At 37.9% G+C, this 20,473-nt stretch overlaps 1 protein-coding gene across 1 annotated transcript; it reads left to right on the top strand.

The window, feature by feature from the left end:
- Positions 1 to 840: 840 nt before the first annotated feature.
- On the top strand, positions 841 to 20,468 carry LOC129760831 (jmjC domain-containing histone demethylation protein 1; the record flags this gene model as incomplete). Its single annotated transcript, XM_055758503.1, has 4 exons — positions 841 to 1,466; positions 17,388 to 17,548; positions 18,060 to 19,989; positions 20,136 to 20,468. Coding segments are annotated over exons 1-4 (2,472 nt in total), but the record flags the coding sequence as incomplete, so codon positions are not given.
- Between the last annotated feature and the right edge of the window lie 5 nt (positions 20,469 to 20,473).

The raw sequence follows: 20,473 nt of genomic DNA on the forward strand, positions 1-20,473 counted from the left end.
CTAGAAAAGATACTCGATGTTATAAAAAAAAGTTTTCCAAAATGTATTTTTTTATTTAAGCGTTTTTGGCTGCTTATTTGAAAGCTATTTTGCTGTAGGATGAAAATAAAAAATCACGAAAAACCTGTGCGTTACAACGTCGGGTTGACCTATACCTGTACCTGGTTCAGCACCCACTTCGCATACCGTCGAAGGACCAACCGTGCCCGGCTCAGCACCCAAGGTTGGATCGGATACCCTCAGCTAGAACCAGCTGATCTCTAAGCCGACCTCAACGAACCCAAGCTCGACGCCCGGAGGAGGAAGGAATACGTTCCCGTGAAAAAGTCAGAGAGTACTGGTGAGTGAAAGCTGCAAACATAGATAAAGGTACCAATTGCTAAGCCTAGGAGTTTTACCTTATACTTCCCGAACTTTCCTGCAACATATTATTTGAGTGGTACTCGAGAGAAGTGAAAACCGTTTTCCGCAATTATAAACTATCGTTCTTCCTAATTAACATTTTCGTTCTATCCGGAACCAATTTCTAATATTTTGAAAATTCGTCTAGTTGTTTCAACCATATCCGCAATTCAATCATCAAAGTTTAGTTGAATTTTTTGCACCCAACTATAAATATTATAGATTCAATTTTCCAAATTTAACTATAAATATGATAGATTTAACTATGAATTTCTTATTGCTTCAACGATAATTATGATACATTCAACTACAATTGTGTGATTGAAATTTTACTACGAATTCCCTTTTCGGCAGCACTGATCTTTGGCAGTGACCGGAATTCGAGCTGTTCAGTTCAGCGCGCTTTTCTCCGCCTCGGCTCGTCGATGTTTTTCCCTCGATAAGTTTAGTGAGAGGTAGGCTGTTGTGCGATTCGGACGTGTGACCTGAAGACAGTGCGCTGGTTCGCTATCCGTGCTTGTGGTGAAAGAAATCATTCGAAACCGACCACCAGAAAAAGAACCACGACGTGAGGTGATACACATCGAGTGGAAGCGAAGAAAAAAAAAAGTTCCAACTCGAGAAAAGGTGTGCGGAAAACTGATGCGGACCCGATTGTAAAGTTCTGGATCCTGTTTGGTGGCGTTGCTACTTTGGATATCCTTATATTCACCCGATAAGTTCAGTGGATTAATTTTTCTCGGGGTTGTGCCTCCCCAAACTGGTGGTGTAGGCTTCCAAAAGCCTATAGGAAGGTAGCCAGCGAAAACGTGTGTAATATGCTGGGGAAGAAACATCGAGGCAAATTCGCACTGTGAGCAATCTGAAAATATCAAAAAGTAGCTGAAAATTGGTGTTCGATCGGCGTGCGGTCGAATCCGGAGTGGTGACACTGTTTATGGCACTCGGGGCAGTGGAGTGCAAAGTGGGCAGCTAGAGGGTATAATTCAGAGTACTGGAGACCATAACTGGGCAAAATGTCTGATAAAGTGTCGATATCGCCGTCCAAAAGTCGGAGGCAATTAGTAAGTGGTGATCTGGTTCTTTTTTTTAATTTTCAATTGTGGTTTTTTTTCGGTACCTGGTATGCATATATCGCGGATATGGGAACTAGGCTAACCTAGTTTGTAGGTGGATTGGCGGAATGATAACACGTTTAAATGTTTCGTAGGGTATGTTTATATTCGAAACCGGACAGCATGCGACAATCACACATCGCACATATGGTGAGATCGTTCCAATTGCGAAGACGCCATAGTTGAAAAATCTTTGCACAATAACATTAAAATGGGAGAACGGCGCTAATTAACCTTAGGTCGTTCTAGACTAAATATTGTCTGTTAGGGTAATAGTGTGGTTGAAACAAGACCCCAAAACCAATTCTAATTGCAAGGTTTAACCAGTTGCGATGAGAAGAAGGTAGCCTTAGGTGGAAAAAAAAGTTTCGATCCGCCATCACATGCATTGCGGCATTTTCGAGAGAATGATTTCATTCATTTTTCATCGCCGTGCTTCACACCGACCGTCGACGAGTTTCGAGTTCGACGAGCCTAGCTAAAACGGCAGAAGCAAAGATGTGTGCTGGCCTGGTCTCTGTCAGCCAGAGCACTGAGCAGCAGCTCCAATTGAACAAGCAGCATCGAAAGGTCGACCGATGATGGTGTGGTGAACTGGGTGACGGACGACGAAGGCGACGTCGAACATTCGAACGAACGATGCGAAGTGAGCATGTGTGGAGGTGGAGGAGCGGTCAACAAGGAGCGAACGATGGCAGAAGCAGGCGCATGAAAAGAAAGAAAACGCCAAGCCCAGCCTACACTAAATACAATAAAAGCTTTTCGTACACGGAGCATAAAGTGGACAGCGAGAACTGCCATCGCTCGTCAACGGGGAAGATAGAATGAACAAATCCACCCGACGTGGATGACGAGCATATAGGGACTAATTTCTGGGATACTGAAATCAACGAAAATGCCGTCATGTAGCTCCTGCCTCGCCTGCCTGTTATAACTGCTCGCTCAGAATACCCAGCAGAACCCCTGTTCTCTCCGTTTTTGCAGTGCCGTATTTTGCTCTCAAATCGAGCACGTAGTCAGCATCTTTTTCGTACAAAATTCTAGTTAGGACCAGGGTTGCCAACTGTTTTTCAGAAAAGTCTGGAAGATTTTGAAAAAATGTCTGGAATTGTCTGGAAATGTCTGGACACCAAAGTTTTGAAGGTGACTCCCTTTTTTTGGTCCCCATAAGATCAATGTTGCAAGTTGCAATACACGCAGCGGAAAGATTTTTGTTTTCAAAGAAAAGTGCCGCAAAAACAAAGGATTTTTTACATATGATTTTGGTATAAACAGATATTGCTTTGGGTAAAAGGCAATTTCCTTTGTTTTAAAGAATTTTTTTTTCAATCAAAATCTTAATGCTTTGAAATAAGAAAACATCAAAAGAGCAAAGTTGTTTTCGTTTGCTACAATGTTATTTAGATTAAAAAGGATTGGTTCATTAAACCATTTTTCTTTTACTAAACTTTTAAGAAATATACGCTGAAGATCGGGCCAAAGATAATAAGGATTTGGGGTGGAACCAGTCGTGGTCCTGTAACAATGCAAGATTGTATATGAAATCTTAAATATCCACTTTTTGATTAACGGATTAACACACACTTACCATTCTACCAGGAATCCTCCTAAATAGCTGTCTCTGATTCGAATTATTCGAATTCTGGTTCTAACTCAATCCAAGATATTTTCTAAATTTGAAGTTTCAATTTAAAGAAATGATTCCTTTCTGTTGAAAACATTTTTTTTTGTTGAAAGAAAACTTACTTTTTTTCAATAGAAAAGTGCAATTGGACAAATATCTTTTGAATCAAAGAATTTGTTTAAAATCAAAGTCAAAAATTATTCAGTTCAAAAAATTAATTCTTTCTTTCCAAAATTATTCTTTCGAATCATAACGATAATTCATTGATTCAAAGGAAACAGGAATTTGATTAAAAAAACTGAATATTTTGAATCAAAGTCAGTTTTGATTTGTTTCAAAATCCAAGTTTTCTCTGCGTTTCGTATTTTTCTGTCACTATACCAGTCACGTGCTCTGTCTGACTCTCGATTTAACATTCATCTTCAAAGCATTTGCCATTATTTATAAGTTTCGAACACTTTTGAATTAATAAAATTTATCATTTCCTGCCATATTACACCATGGCCAATTTGAATGTTCATAGTTTCTTATAATAATTTATGTCCAAACCCAAAAGTCTGGAATTGTCTGGAAGAAATGTCAAAAGTCTGGAAGTCTGGAAACCTAAAAAAAATGTCTGACAAAGTCCAAAAAGTCTGGAAGATCCAGACAAAATCTGGAAGGTTGACATCCCTGGTTAGGACCAGTGTTTCCATTTTAAAATTGTTGGTACTGAAAACACTGATATTGCACTCGAATGACAAAGTTCTTAAGAAGTGCACAATATCAATATCAGAGTGCTTTCCGATTGCTGTTTGAACCTACTTGGAACTCGATAAAAACTGGTCAGTTCTGACGACACATATGGAAAATACAGGCTTGAAAGTTTATTTTTTTTCCTACAGGGCATTTCTTAGGGTAAAATTCCCAGTAGGAAATGAGCGAAGACAGCTTCCATTAGCTTTTAATTGTTCTAATTTGTTTCCAATAAATCTGTTCATAACATTTAACTACCAAAGTCAAACCGATCTCAAATGTCAAATGTCGAATCCATTGTTTATTCGTTCAGTATTGGATTGTTTTGCCATAAAGTTGAAACATGTGTCGGCGAACATTTAAAATAAATGGCAACCATAACTGCTAGGATGAGAGAGAGACCCCGAATATCAGGTATCGTTCGAGCAGTTTTGGAGAGGAGCAATCGTCCGAATTGTGCATGAATCACTCGCAAAGACAAACCACATGCCCAGTCAGTCAGTCAATCAGTCCCCACGGTTGAGTTCAACGATAAAGTGTGGAACATTGGGTTAGTAGTCGCTGTGCGTCCGTCGTGTTGTCGTCACGGCACGATATCGTTCCGTGTCGTGGCTGGATGGCAGGTTGGTTCTCGGATGAGTTTTCGAGAGCGAAACAAACGATTTGCAGAAGAAGAAAAAAACAAATACAACACGACGACGTGTAGCTAAGTGTGATGGATGCGCTGAACATGGATATAGTTGTTCGCTTTACGTTACGCTTGCAATAGGGATCTAAACTCAAAATTTTGATTCATTTTTACCTGGGACATATAGTATATGTCCATAACACATTTTTAAAACTTTTTTGCGGATGTTTTGGGAACATCACATTTTAAGTAATATTATATTCGAATGTTCCAGTTGTTATAGAAGTATTGAAATACTATATAGAAAGCATTCAAACGTTTCGGTTATTTGATGAAAAGCATTTCTGTAACATATTTAATGTAAAGTGTCATTTAATTTGATTCATAAACGAGTCCCTGTAGAACGTAAAAGTATTGGAATTTTTACTGAAATTGTTCATCTATGAGCGTCAAATTTCGTAGATGGCAGTTTTGTAGCGATTCTGACTCCTTGCTTGCGTGTATCTATACGGTAAATATCTCCCACAGAAAGCTGTATACCTTATGGAGAGAGATAGCAAAGGAACTTGGAAGGCTTTTGGGGGTGACGGAATATCAGGAACACGAAGGATAAGACAACAACGTTGGAAACATCAGCAATGATAGAATCGACAAAAAAACAGAAACCTCGAGCTGTTGATTTTAGCGAAGCGTATACTTTTTTTTTTCTCGAAAAAGCGAATACGATAAAAAGGAAATTTGAGAAGTTAACTGGTTCGCAGGTATTCAGCGGTATGGAATAACAAGAATTACCCAACGAACTGACATTCTCGAAATTGGAGTTAGTTCGATTCGAAAAAAAAAAAACAACGAGGAGCTTCCCGGCTGTGTTTGAATTTTGGAAGAAAAAAACAGTTACATTCTGCTACGTTCTTTCTACAATAAGAAGTGTATTCTAAAAAAAATGCAACACTTTGTTTTGTAGAAAACTTCTGAAAGCATGGATGGAAATTTAAGAAATTTTCAGTGAACTGACCATGTAATATAATGTTTACATGAGCAATTTTTTGTGATGATATGTTCAGTGGTTTTTAAGATATCATCCTATAAAGAAAATCATTTTACAAAATTTTTTGGGCAGGATCATGAAAAATCCGCTGAAAATCGACTGTTCGAAAAATGTTCTGATGGTAAATCGTGGAAAGAAACCTGGAGGTAGTCAAAGTAAGCTTAAATTTGAATAAAAGTGCAGATGATTGATTCTATGAATGTAAGGAATATCACAGGTATAACCAAGCGCAATCCAAACTTTCGGTTAGAAAAATAGTTAAAATGACAGTTTTTGTGTCTTATTCGTTCAGCTGTCTAATCAACATAAAGATAAAGGTCTGAATTCATATCTACAAAGTAAAAAAAAAGCTGCCAACCGGTGAAATGAACAAAATACGGTGGTCAAATCGTACGCAAAATATTTGGATCGCCAGGGGGGAGATGTTTTGAAAAATTTCGGAACAGATTGTACAATAAACTTTTAAGCGGGCACCTGGCAGATTTATCGCCAGAAATTTTTCGTTGTCAAGTCTCGGTTGGATGCTCCGGAAATAAACAAGAAGAAAAAATCAAAGTTTGATGTTTAGCACTTGAGGTGGCTGACGATCTAAGGAAACTGCAAGTCAGTCAGTGTTACATAACTTCTGAAAAAAATAAGGCCAGAACAAATTTCAATTTCTTCCTTCGAAATTTCCTTCCTTCGAAATTTCCAAAAAACACGAAGAGGGGAATAAATAAAATTTGAAGTAACTTGTGGAAATTTCGAAAAATTTATCAAATGTCCGAAAGAGCAAAAAACAAATTGTGAGAGATGGGAGTTTTATCACCTTTTGTATCCTTGATTTCATTGAATTTTTCTTCTTCTTCTTCTTCTTCTTCTTACATCAACATGGCCAAAACATGTAGGCATCCTGGAAAATGGGAGACTTGCGTCTATCATTTTTCTTTTCAGCGTATTACCTGTTACATATTCCTATGCATTGCAGATATTACTACGGCCAGGCCAACCATGTGATGAAAACCGCGAAAGATACAGGATACAGGGGCGGAATGAAGCGTGGAGATCCCTACCAAACGCTTCATATAATATTTTGAATGGAATGAATATGGAAAGATCTAAATATGAATTTATGTCATTTGGGAAAGTGTAAATTTAATATTGATACATTAAATGCTGTTAAGGAATTAGGAACTTACGATACTTACCAACATTATACTCACCGCAATAATAATTAGAATTTAGAATATTACATTTGTGTTTGGACTGTTAACACATATTTTATCAATTTCATTTAAATTTCAATGCATAGTTTTTGAAGCAATTTAAATTATAACTGCTAGATGACTGTCGCTCCGTAACGCATTGATTTACTAACAAAAACAGCAATCAATACAGTGACCACACTAACGCGCACGCAGCCCTCACAAAAGAAATTAAAATGAAAATTTGTTATTATGGTGTTAAAGTGATGTGAAATTATGATAAGCTCTAAAATGCTAATGTATTTCGGATTTCTACATCGAGTATTTTTAAGATAAAAAAAAAACATTCAAACAAAAAAACATTCGAAAAAAAAAAACATTCAAAATTCCTCGGTCGTGGAAACCGAACTTCTGACACATCTTGAATAAATTCAATCACCACAAAAAAAATACAGTTAGGTACTTATCTTATTGTTCCGAATCAGTCGAGAGTTTCTGGATGTCTTCTAAGAATGGTCCTGGACCGGTCCGGAAAGCGTAGTACCAGCCACTTTGATTCGGCCACTTTCAACAACTTCACAAACCATTACGATAAGCATTTATTTCACTCCACTTAGGGTTTCTAATTAATAACCCACTTAATAACTATGAATCGAACGATATACATAAAAGACTTTACCACTGTTTAACTTGTTGAAAAATGGTGAGGGAAATAAAAATTTAAAGAAATCACGAAGTAAAACGTGGCCGCGGAAAAAAATGCGACCGCACTCGGGCAAGGCCAACTTCGCTCTCCTTGATTTCATTGAATTTTTCTATGAAAAATTACTTGATTCATAGGTTTTGTGCAATGATATTGTATGGAATTTTGTTTCACACAAGCTTTCGTCCAAATTATTCCAATTTATTAGTTCCTTGCTTTATTTTTATATATCCCCCCCCTTCGCGATGTTCCAACTCCGAGTGACAAAAGAAGGATTTGGAATCATTTTCCCTCCATAGCACTTCGGTAGGTTCCAAAAAGTTGAAAAACTTATTTTGGTTGGATCTGGAACCGTGCCATCACACGAAAACTGTGGATGATTGATGACTACGATGTGGTTTTTGGGCCGAAGGAGGACTACCTGACAAAATAGGTAGTCATAACTTCAATACAATGATAAATTTTGAAAGTCAAGATCCATGAAATGAAGAGCAGCATCCATGGCGCCCAAAAATTAAAGTCGATGCATTTTTTCATTGGACGATATCTCAAAAACTAATTGGCATATCGTCATAAAAATTTGCACATGTGAACATTACATTACGAGATAAATTCACTGAAAATTTTATCAATGTCTATCCATGCATTCCAAAGTTATTCAAAAAAATAGATTGTTGCAATTTTTTCGAATACACTCCTCACAAATTAAACGTTGTTTCGAATTAACGTATGGAATGTTACTTACATTTTGAACTGAAAATCTTTCTAATAATTCAATAAAATTAAACATTCTGGAATCCAGCTTGTTTTCGACTGTGTGTAGCATGAATTTTATCCTAGATCTTGTTCAGGGCCACTTTGCAGAGTACTTTGAGGGTTATGTAGATCAACGTTATGCCACGCCTTTAGAGAAAGTTCACTCGTGTTGGGAGAAAGTGGTAGAAATTTTGACACTTTTGACACATTTTGAAAACTTAACAATGCAAGTTGCAGTATCCCAATTGTCAGCGAAAAGACGGTGCAAAATTTGTGCTGACAAGCAAGGGTCGGCTTTAAACATTTCAGCAGGAATCGGTCCCAGGCGCTTTGTTGTATTTCATGTCTTGGATTGCCGCTTCTAATCCACCTAGCGAGGGCGCTTCTGAGTTGACCCCATGGATGTGAGTGCTTATTGTGGAAAACTGAGAAATGGGACTTTACCCCTGAGATTTAGGATCTGAGTCTATACACCTAAAACCTGATACACTTAGACAAGAGATTAATAGGACTCACCCAGCAAACATGAAATTGTATAAGAAATGATAACTCACAATGTCTTTGCGAATCGAAATCCCAACTGCATAGCGACCAGATCGTATAAACTGTCGTCTAAAGTCAGTTTAAATCGGATATGATAGAAAGTCCGCCATGTTTGAAAATTGATAAATGATTTTGCTCACGCGCGGACAAAATCAGTGAGAAAATCATCGTCACGTTCTCTCTGCAACCAGCAGGGCATTCAGATGGCTGAATAAGGTTTCGGATAACGCCCAATTGGTGTAGTTTTCGTCGTTTTAGAAAGTTATGAAATTTATGTACCTATATTGCGTCCACTTTGGTAGATAAATGCTGTTTTTTCAACTTTCATACGATCATTGTATAACGTATAATAATACGTTGATATACGCATGCATAAGGCTATGATCATTTAGATTCCGGGCAGTTACAAACGTGTGTATTTTAAAAACTATTCATTTGATCGAAATACTTTCTATGGAGGAGATGAAGGTATTAATATGACATTAATGTAAAAATATAAAAAAAAATTTATCAATTATTTCAAGAAATACTCTAACTTTTTCAAAAAATCTCTTTTTTATCTTTGCACACTTTTTTCAGTCATGTATTGATTTTTTTTTACACAGAAGCAAAACCTTTGCAAAATCATGATCACACATCTGTCATTTTACGTAAAAACCAGATGCACAGATTGTGATCTTTGAAACTGATCATTATTTGTTATTTACTTGGTGTCTACTAGTCAGGCAACACTTTTTGCCTGCCGGAAATGGATTTTTTGCATTATTTAAGGAGTCTGCATTCAGCTATCCCCAATAACCATAGACTTTTGACCATACTTAAGATCAAGGGTTGCAACTCGATTGTGGTCAGTGCTTCGATGGTTGATTTGAACTTCGTGTGGATCCTAGAGTGGCTCCTTATACTTGTTAACCATTGAGTCCGAAAAAAAAAATCAGAAAAAAATTACAGTTCATGAGCTTTCAAGTCAACAATGAAGAACTTTCCAGGCGCAAAATGCGTAAAAGGAGCAAATTTGTGCAAAATTATTTTTACCATGTCTTTTTGCATCGTAAATATCTCAAACACACGTTAACTTAAAATTCTATCAAAAATAGGCAAGATAGTCCTTTTCATAACCAACACAACGCTACTAAAGTTTTGCATATCCGAGCTCTATTAACGTAGCTATCACCGAAATAAAGTGCCCGGATACTAAATGATCATAGCCTTATGCATGCATGCATGCATAAAAAAAATAGCAAAAAAAAAATGTTTGCTGGGTTAAATATCTGAAACATGGGACTGAGAAGCAAGATGTAACACCAGAAAAAAGAGGAGTAAGACGGAAGAAGTGTGACTTGAGATTTGTGACGTAACACGTGAAAAATTAAAAGAAAACGAAAGACGTGAAAAATGGGACGTGCGAAGTGAGACGTAAGAGTGAGAGTGAGAGATGAAAAGCGAGAAATGAGACTAGAAAAGTGAGAAATAAGACATAAGACGTGAGAAGCGGACGTAAAACGTAAAATAAAACGTGAGAAGTGAGACATGAGACGTGAGGCGTGAGACCGGTCGTCATGTGTCATGTTTGAGAAATCAGATATTGCCAATGCAGTTGAAATCCGTCACTCGGAAGATGTTTGATAGATATCTGGTCAACATGAAATGTCGTCAGTGATGTCGCCGTCGCTGATGTTGACTAAAACTCCGGTTTGGGAAATCAGCGACAATATCAGGTTACGTGTCTCAAGTCTCATACCTCAGGTCGAAAGTCCCAATTTTCATTCCTTATGTTTCAGATTTCTAATCTCTATAAAGCTGTGTAAAACAAACTTGGTGTACTACCTCAGAGGGAAATTTTGATGGTGAAGCTCCAGAAAAAAGAAATATCTTCCAAAAATGACTAGGATTTGTTTAAAAAAGGCGTAAGTGGTGCTTAACCTTCATCCGTCCCATAGATTTCTACCCGAATACGAAAATATTGTAACATAACTGTTGCTGTAGTAGTTATAAAACGATTAGATAAAGCGTAAAAAAACGTTTAGAAAATGATATCTGAAACCATAAAAAACATTGCACTTATCTTGAATTCCAAAACGACGGTCTGTTGAATATGGCGTTAAGTTATGTTACTGTTTAAAACTGTTAAAACAGTTGTATGGAAGAACTATACTACAAACAGTAAGGTTAAGATCCAAAATCTGCTTATGGAAAACGTTTTTCGTTCATCAAACAATAACTGTTACAGTTTTTTCTAAAAGTTTTCTTGTAAAGAAACATTTACTGTTATGGTTTTTTACCAATCTGACACGTCGTTCCTTCCAACATTATTCAGACTTTTCTCTGAACCGTACTTTAACAAAGCACACACACATGTGTGGGATATACGTTTGGAAATTACGTTCTGTTATTCATCAGTGTATACTGACAGCTTTCTGCCAGCCGCTACACATACGATTACGAACGATTCTCTCCGCATCTCCTCCTCATTCTCTCGGACGATTCATCGCGCTCTTAGCCGGCGGCTTTAGCTTTAGTTCGTCTCAACCGTCTGGCTTCACTTACTCAGGAACCACGCAGCAGACAAGAAGCGGATTCGAGCCAAGGAAGCCAGATCACAGCAAGCCGTTTTGGTGGACTCCGATCATCCAAAGTGGGTGCCACATTTTGGCGATCCGTGCCAGATGCTTAAATCTCTTCATCGGGAAGAATCTGAAGCATTTGTTTTGAAGAAAATATGTGAGTATAACTGAAAAGTGATTGATTATCGACGGAAACAGATTGAGTAGGGGAAAAGTTCATATAACGCCCCATGTGGCTAATACGCGCCACTCTTGTTTTGAAGAATCTGAAACATTTTAAGCCTGCAAAATATTACCAATTTGTTTTAAATGCTGTGATTGGTCATGGCAAGTATGAATTTTTCCTTAAAATGCCCCTGTGTCGTGATAATTTCACAATTTAGGTTTTTCTTCATTTCGATCTAAATTTTAAAACACTTTCAATAAGGTGTCATCAAGTAGAGAAAAACAAATAAGACAATATTTTCTGACAGATCGATAGAGGAGAATCTAAACTATGATTTTATGCTAAAAAATCATACTGAACTCGCTAAGGTATGCTTTTTATGTGTATGTTCTATTACGGCCCATGCGCTCTTTATAACGCGCCAATCGTAGTAGGCTGAAAATAGCATTAATTTTTCAAAAAGGCCAATTTTCATTGAAAATTAACAAAAAGTCTAAAACCATATTTTGAGCGTTAATTCAGCCCAAAAAATCTATTTTTCATTTTTTGTTAAATTTCTATTAGTCCATTTTGATTTTCTTTTCAGTCAAAGTGTCTGAAAGTATTGGTGTGTTTTCGGTCTTCGGCTGCTCTCGGGTGTGTTCGGCTGCTAGGCGCGTATTGAATACACAGCGGCGCGTATTCGCAACACAGTTTTGTTCTGTGGCTTTGAATATGGTTTTTAAAAATCATGTTTTTAAAGAAATTATTGCAATTTGAGTAATGAAAAATCATAGGAATTTGTAGAAAACACTTTTCTTCAACGATTACACCCATTTTTAACACAATTTGTACGTGGAATACTTAGAAAATCAGCGATTCGCTTAGGCGGCGCATAATAGGGCATGTTCCCCTAGTTGTTTCGTTCAATGTTTTCGGCGGATACCGAAAGAATATATTCCGGCGGATACCGGTTTGTTGTTGCAAGTTATGTTTTCCTCTGAATATTTCTAGCTCGGCGGATACCGGCTAGAAATTAGAGAATCCGGCGGATACCGGATGATGGCTTGAGCGGACACTCACCATCGTTTGAATGAATAGCTCGGCGGATACCGACTAGAAATAAGTGAATCCGGCGGATACCGGATGATGGCTTGAGCGGACACTCACCATCGTTTGCATAAATAGCTCGGCGGATACCGGCTAGAAATTACGAAAATCCGGCGGATACCGGATGATGGCTTGAGCGAACACTCACCATCGTTTGTTTGAATAGCTCGGCGGATACCGACTATAAATTGAGAGAATCTGGCGGGTACCGGGTGATGGCTTGAGCGGACACTCACCATCGTTAGCTTGATTGCTTGGCGGATACCAGCTAGAGACTGATCGATCTCCGGCGGATACCGGAAAGTATCAAAGTGAGCGTACACTGACTGTGAATTTGCGAAATTTCAGCAGGCACTGGATGACACCATAGTTAGAGGATACTAAATTTGAGTTTTTGTTAAGTTTCGGAGGATACCGGATAATATTAGAGTTAGCGGATACTGACTATCGTTTTGAAAAATTTCGGCAGATACTGAATAATTCGATAGTTCAGCGAGAATAAAAATGGGATAGTAAAAAATTCGGTCGACACCAATTTTTTAATATGAGAGGTGTTTTTTCACCAAAATCAGAATATTTAAAATAAAAGGATCGAAAAAAAGGAATATAGAGATTAGATTAACTAGGAGAGAAAGATGATTCTTATCGCAAAGTAGCTTTAAAAAAAACTCGTTTGGAAAAAAGCAAATTTTAGAAAAAAAAATGGTTCTTACCATTCGACCGATACCTACAATGGATTTAAGGGTTCTGGCGGAAACCAGTTTAAAGTTTTTGAGATGCTAGTGGAAAAAGAAAATGACTTTGTTTAGTTTTATAACAAAGAACTCGACAAGGAAGAAGAATTGAAAAGTTAATTCTTCCGGTGGAACACATTGTAGCCTTTTGTTTTGGGAACTACACGGTAAGTTCTGGAAGCTTTGGTTGCGAAAAAACTGCGTGAGAACATGGAAATATAGAATAGGATGGAGATCCTGATTCCAATGGTCACTCCTATAGAAGGTATATGTTGAGAAAGTCAATCTATTGAGAAGCCATACAGAAACGGGAGAAAACCACTAAAAGTGTTCTCATAGGAATAAGACACTTCAAATAAAAAAGATGAAGGTAAACATATATGAAAGTTATATTCTCTCTAAAATTTTTGGGACAAGTGATAAGCCACAAATTTTGCCGAACAGTCGATCTTATGTTTAGGATATCCGAAAAAGAGAGAGAAGATCAAACTTTCTTCTTCTTTGTTGAATCTTGGCGCAAATGGTAATCGGACAAAAATAGCAAGAGTTACCAAAATGTTAATTATTGGTTTAATACATTTTTTGAATGAGTTGTTATCGTCCTACCACGTTTAGAAGGTAGTAAACTGTCAATTTATTTGAAAACGAGCGAGGAAAAAAAAAGGTTTATTTTAGTTTGAAACTGAAATTTATTTAGCACAAGAAAAAAATAGATTTGAAGATTTCCGTTGAAACGTCTCGCTAGAATATGTTGTCCTGGTAATTGTTTTTGGTTTATTAAAAAAACTCCAATGCACGAGTGAGCAAGGCCTTTTATTATAAATATAATAAACCTATGGTATATTTATGAGCAAAATGGGAAAAAAACCCAGTTTCTCAGAAACTGTATTGAATTTACCTAAGGTATTGCGATAACAAAATCCTATGGTAAATAATAACAGTCGAGATAAGAAAAAGAAGGAATTGATGTTCGACTCGTAAGAAAGTCAGATTCGGATTAAATATTTGGTGAATAAGCAAAAAAAAAGGCTGACGATGGTTGTAATGATTGTATCTTCAGTGTGATGGGGTTTTCAATTTCTACCTTAGATAACGTTGTCTTTTACAACATTCAATATTCAAGTTGGGAGACATTTTTTTTCACGTTTTTCGGGAGGAGAGGAAAGATGTGGGATATACGTTTGGAAATTACGTTCTGTTATTCATCAGTGTATACTGACAGCTTTCTGCCAGCCGCTACACATACACATACACACATACACAATACGAACGATTCTCTCCGCATCTCCTCCTCATTCTCTCGGACGATTCATCGCGCTCTTAGCCGGCGGCTTTAGCTTTAGTTCGTCTCAACCGTCTGGCTTCACTTACTCAGGAACCACGCAGCAGACAAGAAGCGGATTCGAGCCAAGGAAGCCAGATCACAGCAAGCCGTTTTGGTGGACTCCGATCATCCAAAGTGGGTGCCACAACATGCATAAGTTTTTTGTTTGTTTTTATTTGCAAAATGAAAAACACATAATGTATGGTTTAAAAAACAATGATTTTAATTGGTTGCTTCATTGAGATTTCACAATTATTAACATCACATTAACCACATTATCTATCCTCCTTTTGGAACGGCCAGCGCCGTTGAATACCCTTCCGGAAAGAGAACTATACCATCTCAGTTCACATCAAGTCCTCATTGAAAGGTTTCTTCTTCCGACGGTGAATATTCTGCAGGAGAAACGCTAACGGGGCGGAGCAGGTTGCAGGAGTTTTAAAGCACCGCCAATAGGGCCGATCGCATCGGATGGGATTAGGTTCTCCCCAGCGGGTCAAATTTTTTTTGGCCGTCATTACTCCTATGCAAAATCGATGAGTATCTGAAAACGAAAAACGGTGTATAAGTATTGAAAGTATAAGGAGATTTTATCAACAACTTACGTGATGTGTCTAATGATTTCTGTTTTGCGGTATTTATTTATATTAGAATCAGTTGAACAATAAATGTTACGTTTTAAAACCGGAATGAATAAAAAACCGCGAGAACAGAGACGGCTGGAACGCAATTCCAAAACACAAACTTTCCGGCTGTGGGCAGTGGTGCCAGGCATATCGCTTTTCCTATAATCTCATTGATGAACTTTGTAGACTTTTCCAAATATTTTCATACATTAAAAAACCTGATCAATTCTTTTATGCAAAATCTTATTAAATAAGGGTGGTAGCAATATACTTTTCACTTATTCTCAAAAAGAGATACTGATCGGTAAGCCTATTGGTCATATATATATATTTTTTCATATTAATAAATGCAGGTGTTTGAAAAACTATAACATGGCATCTTGATAAACGAATGTGAAATATTGAATTCAACGCGTATTTTGGAAGTTTTTGCAAACATCTTAAAAACACGATTGCTGACGAAAACATTAATAAAAACAGCTTCACTGAGAGTCTGAACTTAACACCTTAAGAATACTTAGTACGCATTTTATTCATACAAGAATGAATGTGGTGTAGTGTAATTAAGTCACCTTTGTTTTGTATGATGTAATATGTAGCTTCCAAATTTAATCATTGTCGTTGAAAGTATTCTAGAGTCGTAGGAAATTTCAAAGATATTTCCATAAATAAGTACTGATTTCTGTGTTAAATCATTTGGCATATCTGGTCGGTGTTCTTTTCATTTTTGACGTGCGTATGACAGAAGAAATGAACGTTAAGGATAATGGTTCGAAATCCTTTTAACGATTAAAGATAAATTAAAGGAAATCGTCCAACCATTCTATCATCTTTCCTGATACCATCACTTTTCCACAGGAACGTTCATGTTTCGTTCTTATCAATGTCGAACTAAAGTTTAATAAAACAGCTGCGTTTACAGATACAGTCACTATTTCTGAAGCCGTAGATGTTTCGTTTAGACTGTTTAAGCTATGGTTTTTTAGTATGCGGGTACCCTTTAGAGGTCCTGGACTACCAATTTGTCACTCCTGTCTAAAAACCGCTATATCTCTATTGTTTTACAAAATTTACATTTCTCAGTTTACAGAAACCTCGTAACGTAACTGAAATATATTTTTCAGACAGTATTCAGCTACAAGACATCAGTTCGAACGTTATTCAAAGTTTTTTACAAGTAGTTTTATTAAGGCATTTAACTATTAAAGTTTTTTTCAGTATTCATTTCTCTTTCAACTATAATCGAAACATAAAAAAAAAATCTTAATTTATAAATCTTCGTCTATGTAACCTCTTTTAGATAACAGATACAATTTAGTTATACATCTGTTTTATGTTAGTTTAGCTGTCGATTGAGACATATGTACGATGAATGCGATAAAAATTCTACAAAAAATATTACTATGCCATCTGTACCTACATATATGGTGAGTCAATTTTACAAACCAGCACGTCGGTCATTCGATGAGTTATTCGAAACTTGATAAGTCTTTAAAACGGTCTTTCGATCCCGCAACTTCGATACTAAACCATGTAGAATGAGCATATTTTACGTTCTATAGAACATGTAACATTTTGTATGCCAAAATATTAATTAAGAAAAGCAAGATGTGTTGAGATCTGGTGTTATCCCGATAAAAAAATAGCCAAATATCGACTTTCAAGAACCATTTTCCGGGAAATCGGGAGTTTTATATGGAATGTTTCAGAATTGGCTATTCAAAAACCTACTTAACTCAAAACTTACTTCAAATGACACGTTAATTATTTTCATGTTTAGAAGTCATCTCGAACTTGCTTTTTCGATAGTTTATTTTACACAAAGTTTTTTTTCATTTATTTTTCGTTAGATAATCCCGAAAATGGATTTTTAAGTATTTCGGCATTAAAATATGATTTTCCTTGTTTCATGTAACCCGCAAATTGTTCAAGGGTAAAAAATCAAACTTTAAGCGTTTAGAGGCATCTTCATATATTTTACAAGCACAGAGCTTAACAAGTTACTATTGAATTTAATAGCATACCATAACGTTTTAATACCGTACCAGGTACCGACTTAACAGAAACCCAATTCATTTAATTAAACGTTTCCAGAAGTTCCAAATGATGATATTTATATTCTCTCCAACTTTTTTCTCCCCAACAGCGCGAACGTAAACAACGCAAGTTGTACTCGGACGATTGGGCGCTCGGCGATGATGACTATGAGGGTGCGCGGGGATTCAGCGTGGCTGAAAAGCTGGAATCGCCGCGTTTCGCGCAATCCGGAATGGTGCGCGAGATGAAAGGGAGTGATCTAACCGTGGCGTAAGTTTAAGAGAGTTTTTTTATAAACATGTGTATCATCTATCTGTATGTTCGTTAAGGGGGTTAAGTGTGGTTCTTACTAAACATGTTCGTGCTTAGCGTCATAAATTAGGATAGGAGCTTCCACTCTCACTCTCAGCAGCTGAGCATCTTCCAGATTCAAAAATAGCACTTGCTTGTATTTGTTTACTAATTATAAAACTAAAATTATGACTCAGTACTCAGTACGCTTCAAAGCTATTCGACTGCACTGCTTTCGTGTATTCAACCTTTGCTTAACTGTATTATTGTTCAAATGATTAGCGAAACTCGTTTTTCGATAACCAGTACCCTGATGCGTTAGTTGTTCTATTCTATATCGCTCGTTGGGCAGGCTCGATTAATGATTATCAGAAGGAATCATTGGAATAATTATATTTTTTATGTTGCTACCTAATATTAAACAAGTTACTTTTATACAGAATTTATTTGAAAATAATAACGGACTAACCTGGTCATTTTCTCATTCTAGATTCCTCCAGCAGTATGGATTCAACATCCCGCTTATGTTCAAAGAAAAGGCTGGACTTGGTCTGCAGGTGCCATCGGCAAATTTCACAATCAATGACGTGCGGATGTGTGTCGGATCTCGGAGGGTTCTAGACGTGATGGACGTCAACACGCAGAAGAATGTCCAGATGACGATGAAAGAATGGCAAAAATACTACGAGGATTGTAGCAAGAAAAAACTACTCAACGTGATCTCACTGGAGTTTTCTCACACCAAGCTTGAAAATTATGTTCAAAGTCCTAACATTGTGCGTCAGATTGACTGGGTCGATGTGGTCTGGCCAAAGCAGCTGAAGGAAGCCCAGATCGAAGCCACCAATGTACTTAATGAGATGATGTACCCGAAAGTGCAGAAGTATTGTCTGATGTCCGTTAAGAATTGTTATACAGATTTCCACGTGGATTTCGGTGGCACCTCAGTGTGGTATCATATTCTGAAGGGAAGTAAGGTGTTTTGGCTGATCCCACCTACGGAGAAGAACCTTCAGTTGTACGAAAAGTGGGTGTTGTCTGGAAAGCAGTCGGATGTGTTTTTCGGTGATACAGTTGAGAAATGTGCCAGGGTATACCTGACAGCAGGAAATACCTTCTTCATCCCTACTGGATGGATTCATGCAGTGTATACGCCAACTGATTCGCTGGTGTTTGGAGGGAATTTCCTACATTCTTTTGGGATTGTAAAACAGTTGAAAATTGCGCAGGTCGAAGATAACACGAAAGTGCCCCAGAAGTTTCGCTATCCATTTTTTACCGAAATGTTGTGGTACGTGTTAGCAAAATATGTGTACACGCTGTTAGGACATTCTCATTTAGAGGGTGAACCTGGACGAGAAGAAGAACTTTCCGACAAACCTCACGTGCATTTGACTCATTATGAGTTGTTTGGGTTGAAAGAAATCGTTATGTACCTGTACGATTTGCCTCCACAGAAGAAGAACGTACCGGACTTGATCAAAGATCCTGTTGCTTTGATAAAAGATGTTCGCACACTGGTTGAACGTCACTGCAAAGACAATCCAGAGCATGCAATTACTGGAATTCCGGTACTTCACCCAGATCTCAACAAGAGCAATAATTCTTACCTTCGAGAGCGTTATGAATACTACGCAGGTGATGACATGAAATCTCCAGATCCTCACGAGGAAGAAGGAGAAGGTTCTCGCCTTAGTCAAGATGATAATCATCTAGATGGTGTCGATCACCATTCACAAACAGAAGAACGACGAACACCACCATTGTCACACGAAAATACGGCCCGATCTCTCCTGGCGGCTTCCGAACACGAGGGACCAATGAATAACAGCAATGAAGGTTTGGTGGTGGCTCCGAACAATGACGATGATCGCAATTTTGTTTCCCCCCAACCTACTCGTCCTGGTGCACAAGGAAGTGGTGTTCGGGGTCCATACAAGAAAAACATTGGCAATAGCGGGAGCGGGGGTAACCGTTCGGGTAGTGAGAGAAGAGATGGTAACGGACCACGGCGCAGGAGAACACGGTGCAAAAATTGCGAAGCCTGTCAGCGGTCTGATTGTGGGGAGTGTAGTTTTTGTCTGGATATGGTGAAGTTTGGTGGCCCGGGGCGTGCAAAACAGACATGTATGATGAGGCAATGTCTGCAACCAATGCTTCCGGTTACCGCTCAGTGCATCCATTGTCATCTGGATGGCTGGCGGCAGGCTCCGATAACGGCACCTGCCCAGGCTAAATTACAAGCTCATATGCAGGAAGGTCCTTCATCCTTGATGGAGTGTTCAGTGTGCTACGAGATAGCTCATCCAGATTGCGCACAGCGATTAGCCCCGGAGGTTAATGGTATCATCAATGAGGATCTCCCAAACAGTTGGGAGTGTCCTAGTTGCTGTAAATCGGGCAAAAACACAGATTACAAAGTAGGTTTCATAGTTGGTCATAGCGTTAGACGAAATACCTAGTTCGTCATTGCATTCAGAAAGTTCTTCTAGAAACTTTGTATCAGTCATAATTCTTTCTTGGTCCTTCGAATTAAAAGCGATTAATATGATCTCTCTTATTTCAGCCTCGTCACTTCCGAGCTCGTCAAAAATCTTCCGAAATCCGTAGAATATCGGTCAGCAGTGACGCATCCTCGATTCACAACTTGGAAATTGGGCGAATAAGCGGAACGGTTATACAGCCACCACCGAATAGTAGCGGTGGCAATAGCAGTCTAGTAGGCGACATGCATCCGGTTGCTCCACGCTTCCAGAACGATATGCTTTATGATTTTGCCTCGACTGGCAGCGCAGTGATTGTGGGCGGTAACGGAGGCAACATTCTGCTAGAGCGGAAACCGAAGATCAAGGATGAGGATATGTCGAGCGGGTCTGAGCATGAAGGCCAAAAAATGATGATTGG

Source organism: Uranotaenia lowii, unplaced genomic scaffold (assembly GCF_029784155.1).
Source record: "Uranotaenia lowii strain MFRU-FL unplaced genomic scaffold, ASM2978415v1 HiC_scaffold_78, whole genome shotgun sequence".
Lineage (NCBI taxonomy): Eukaryota > Metazoa > Arthropoda > Insecta > Diptera > Culicidae > Uranotaenia > Uranotaenia lowii.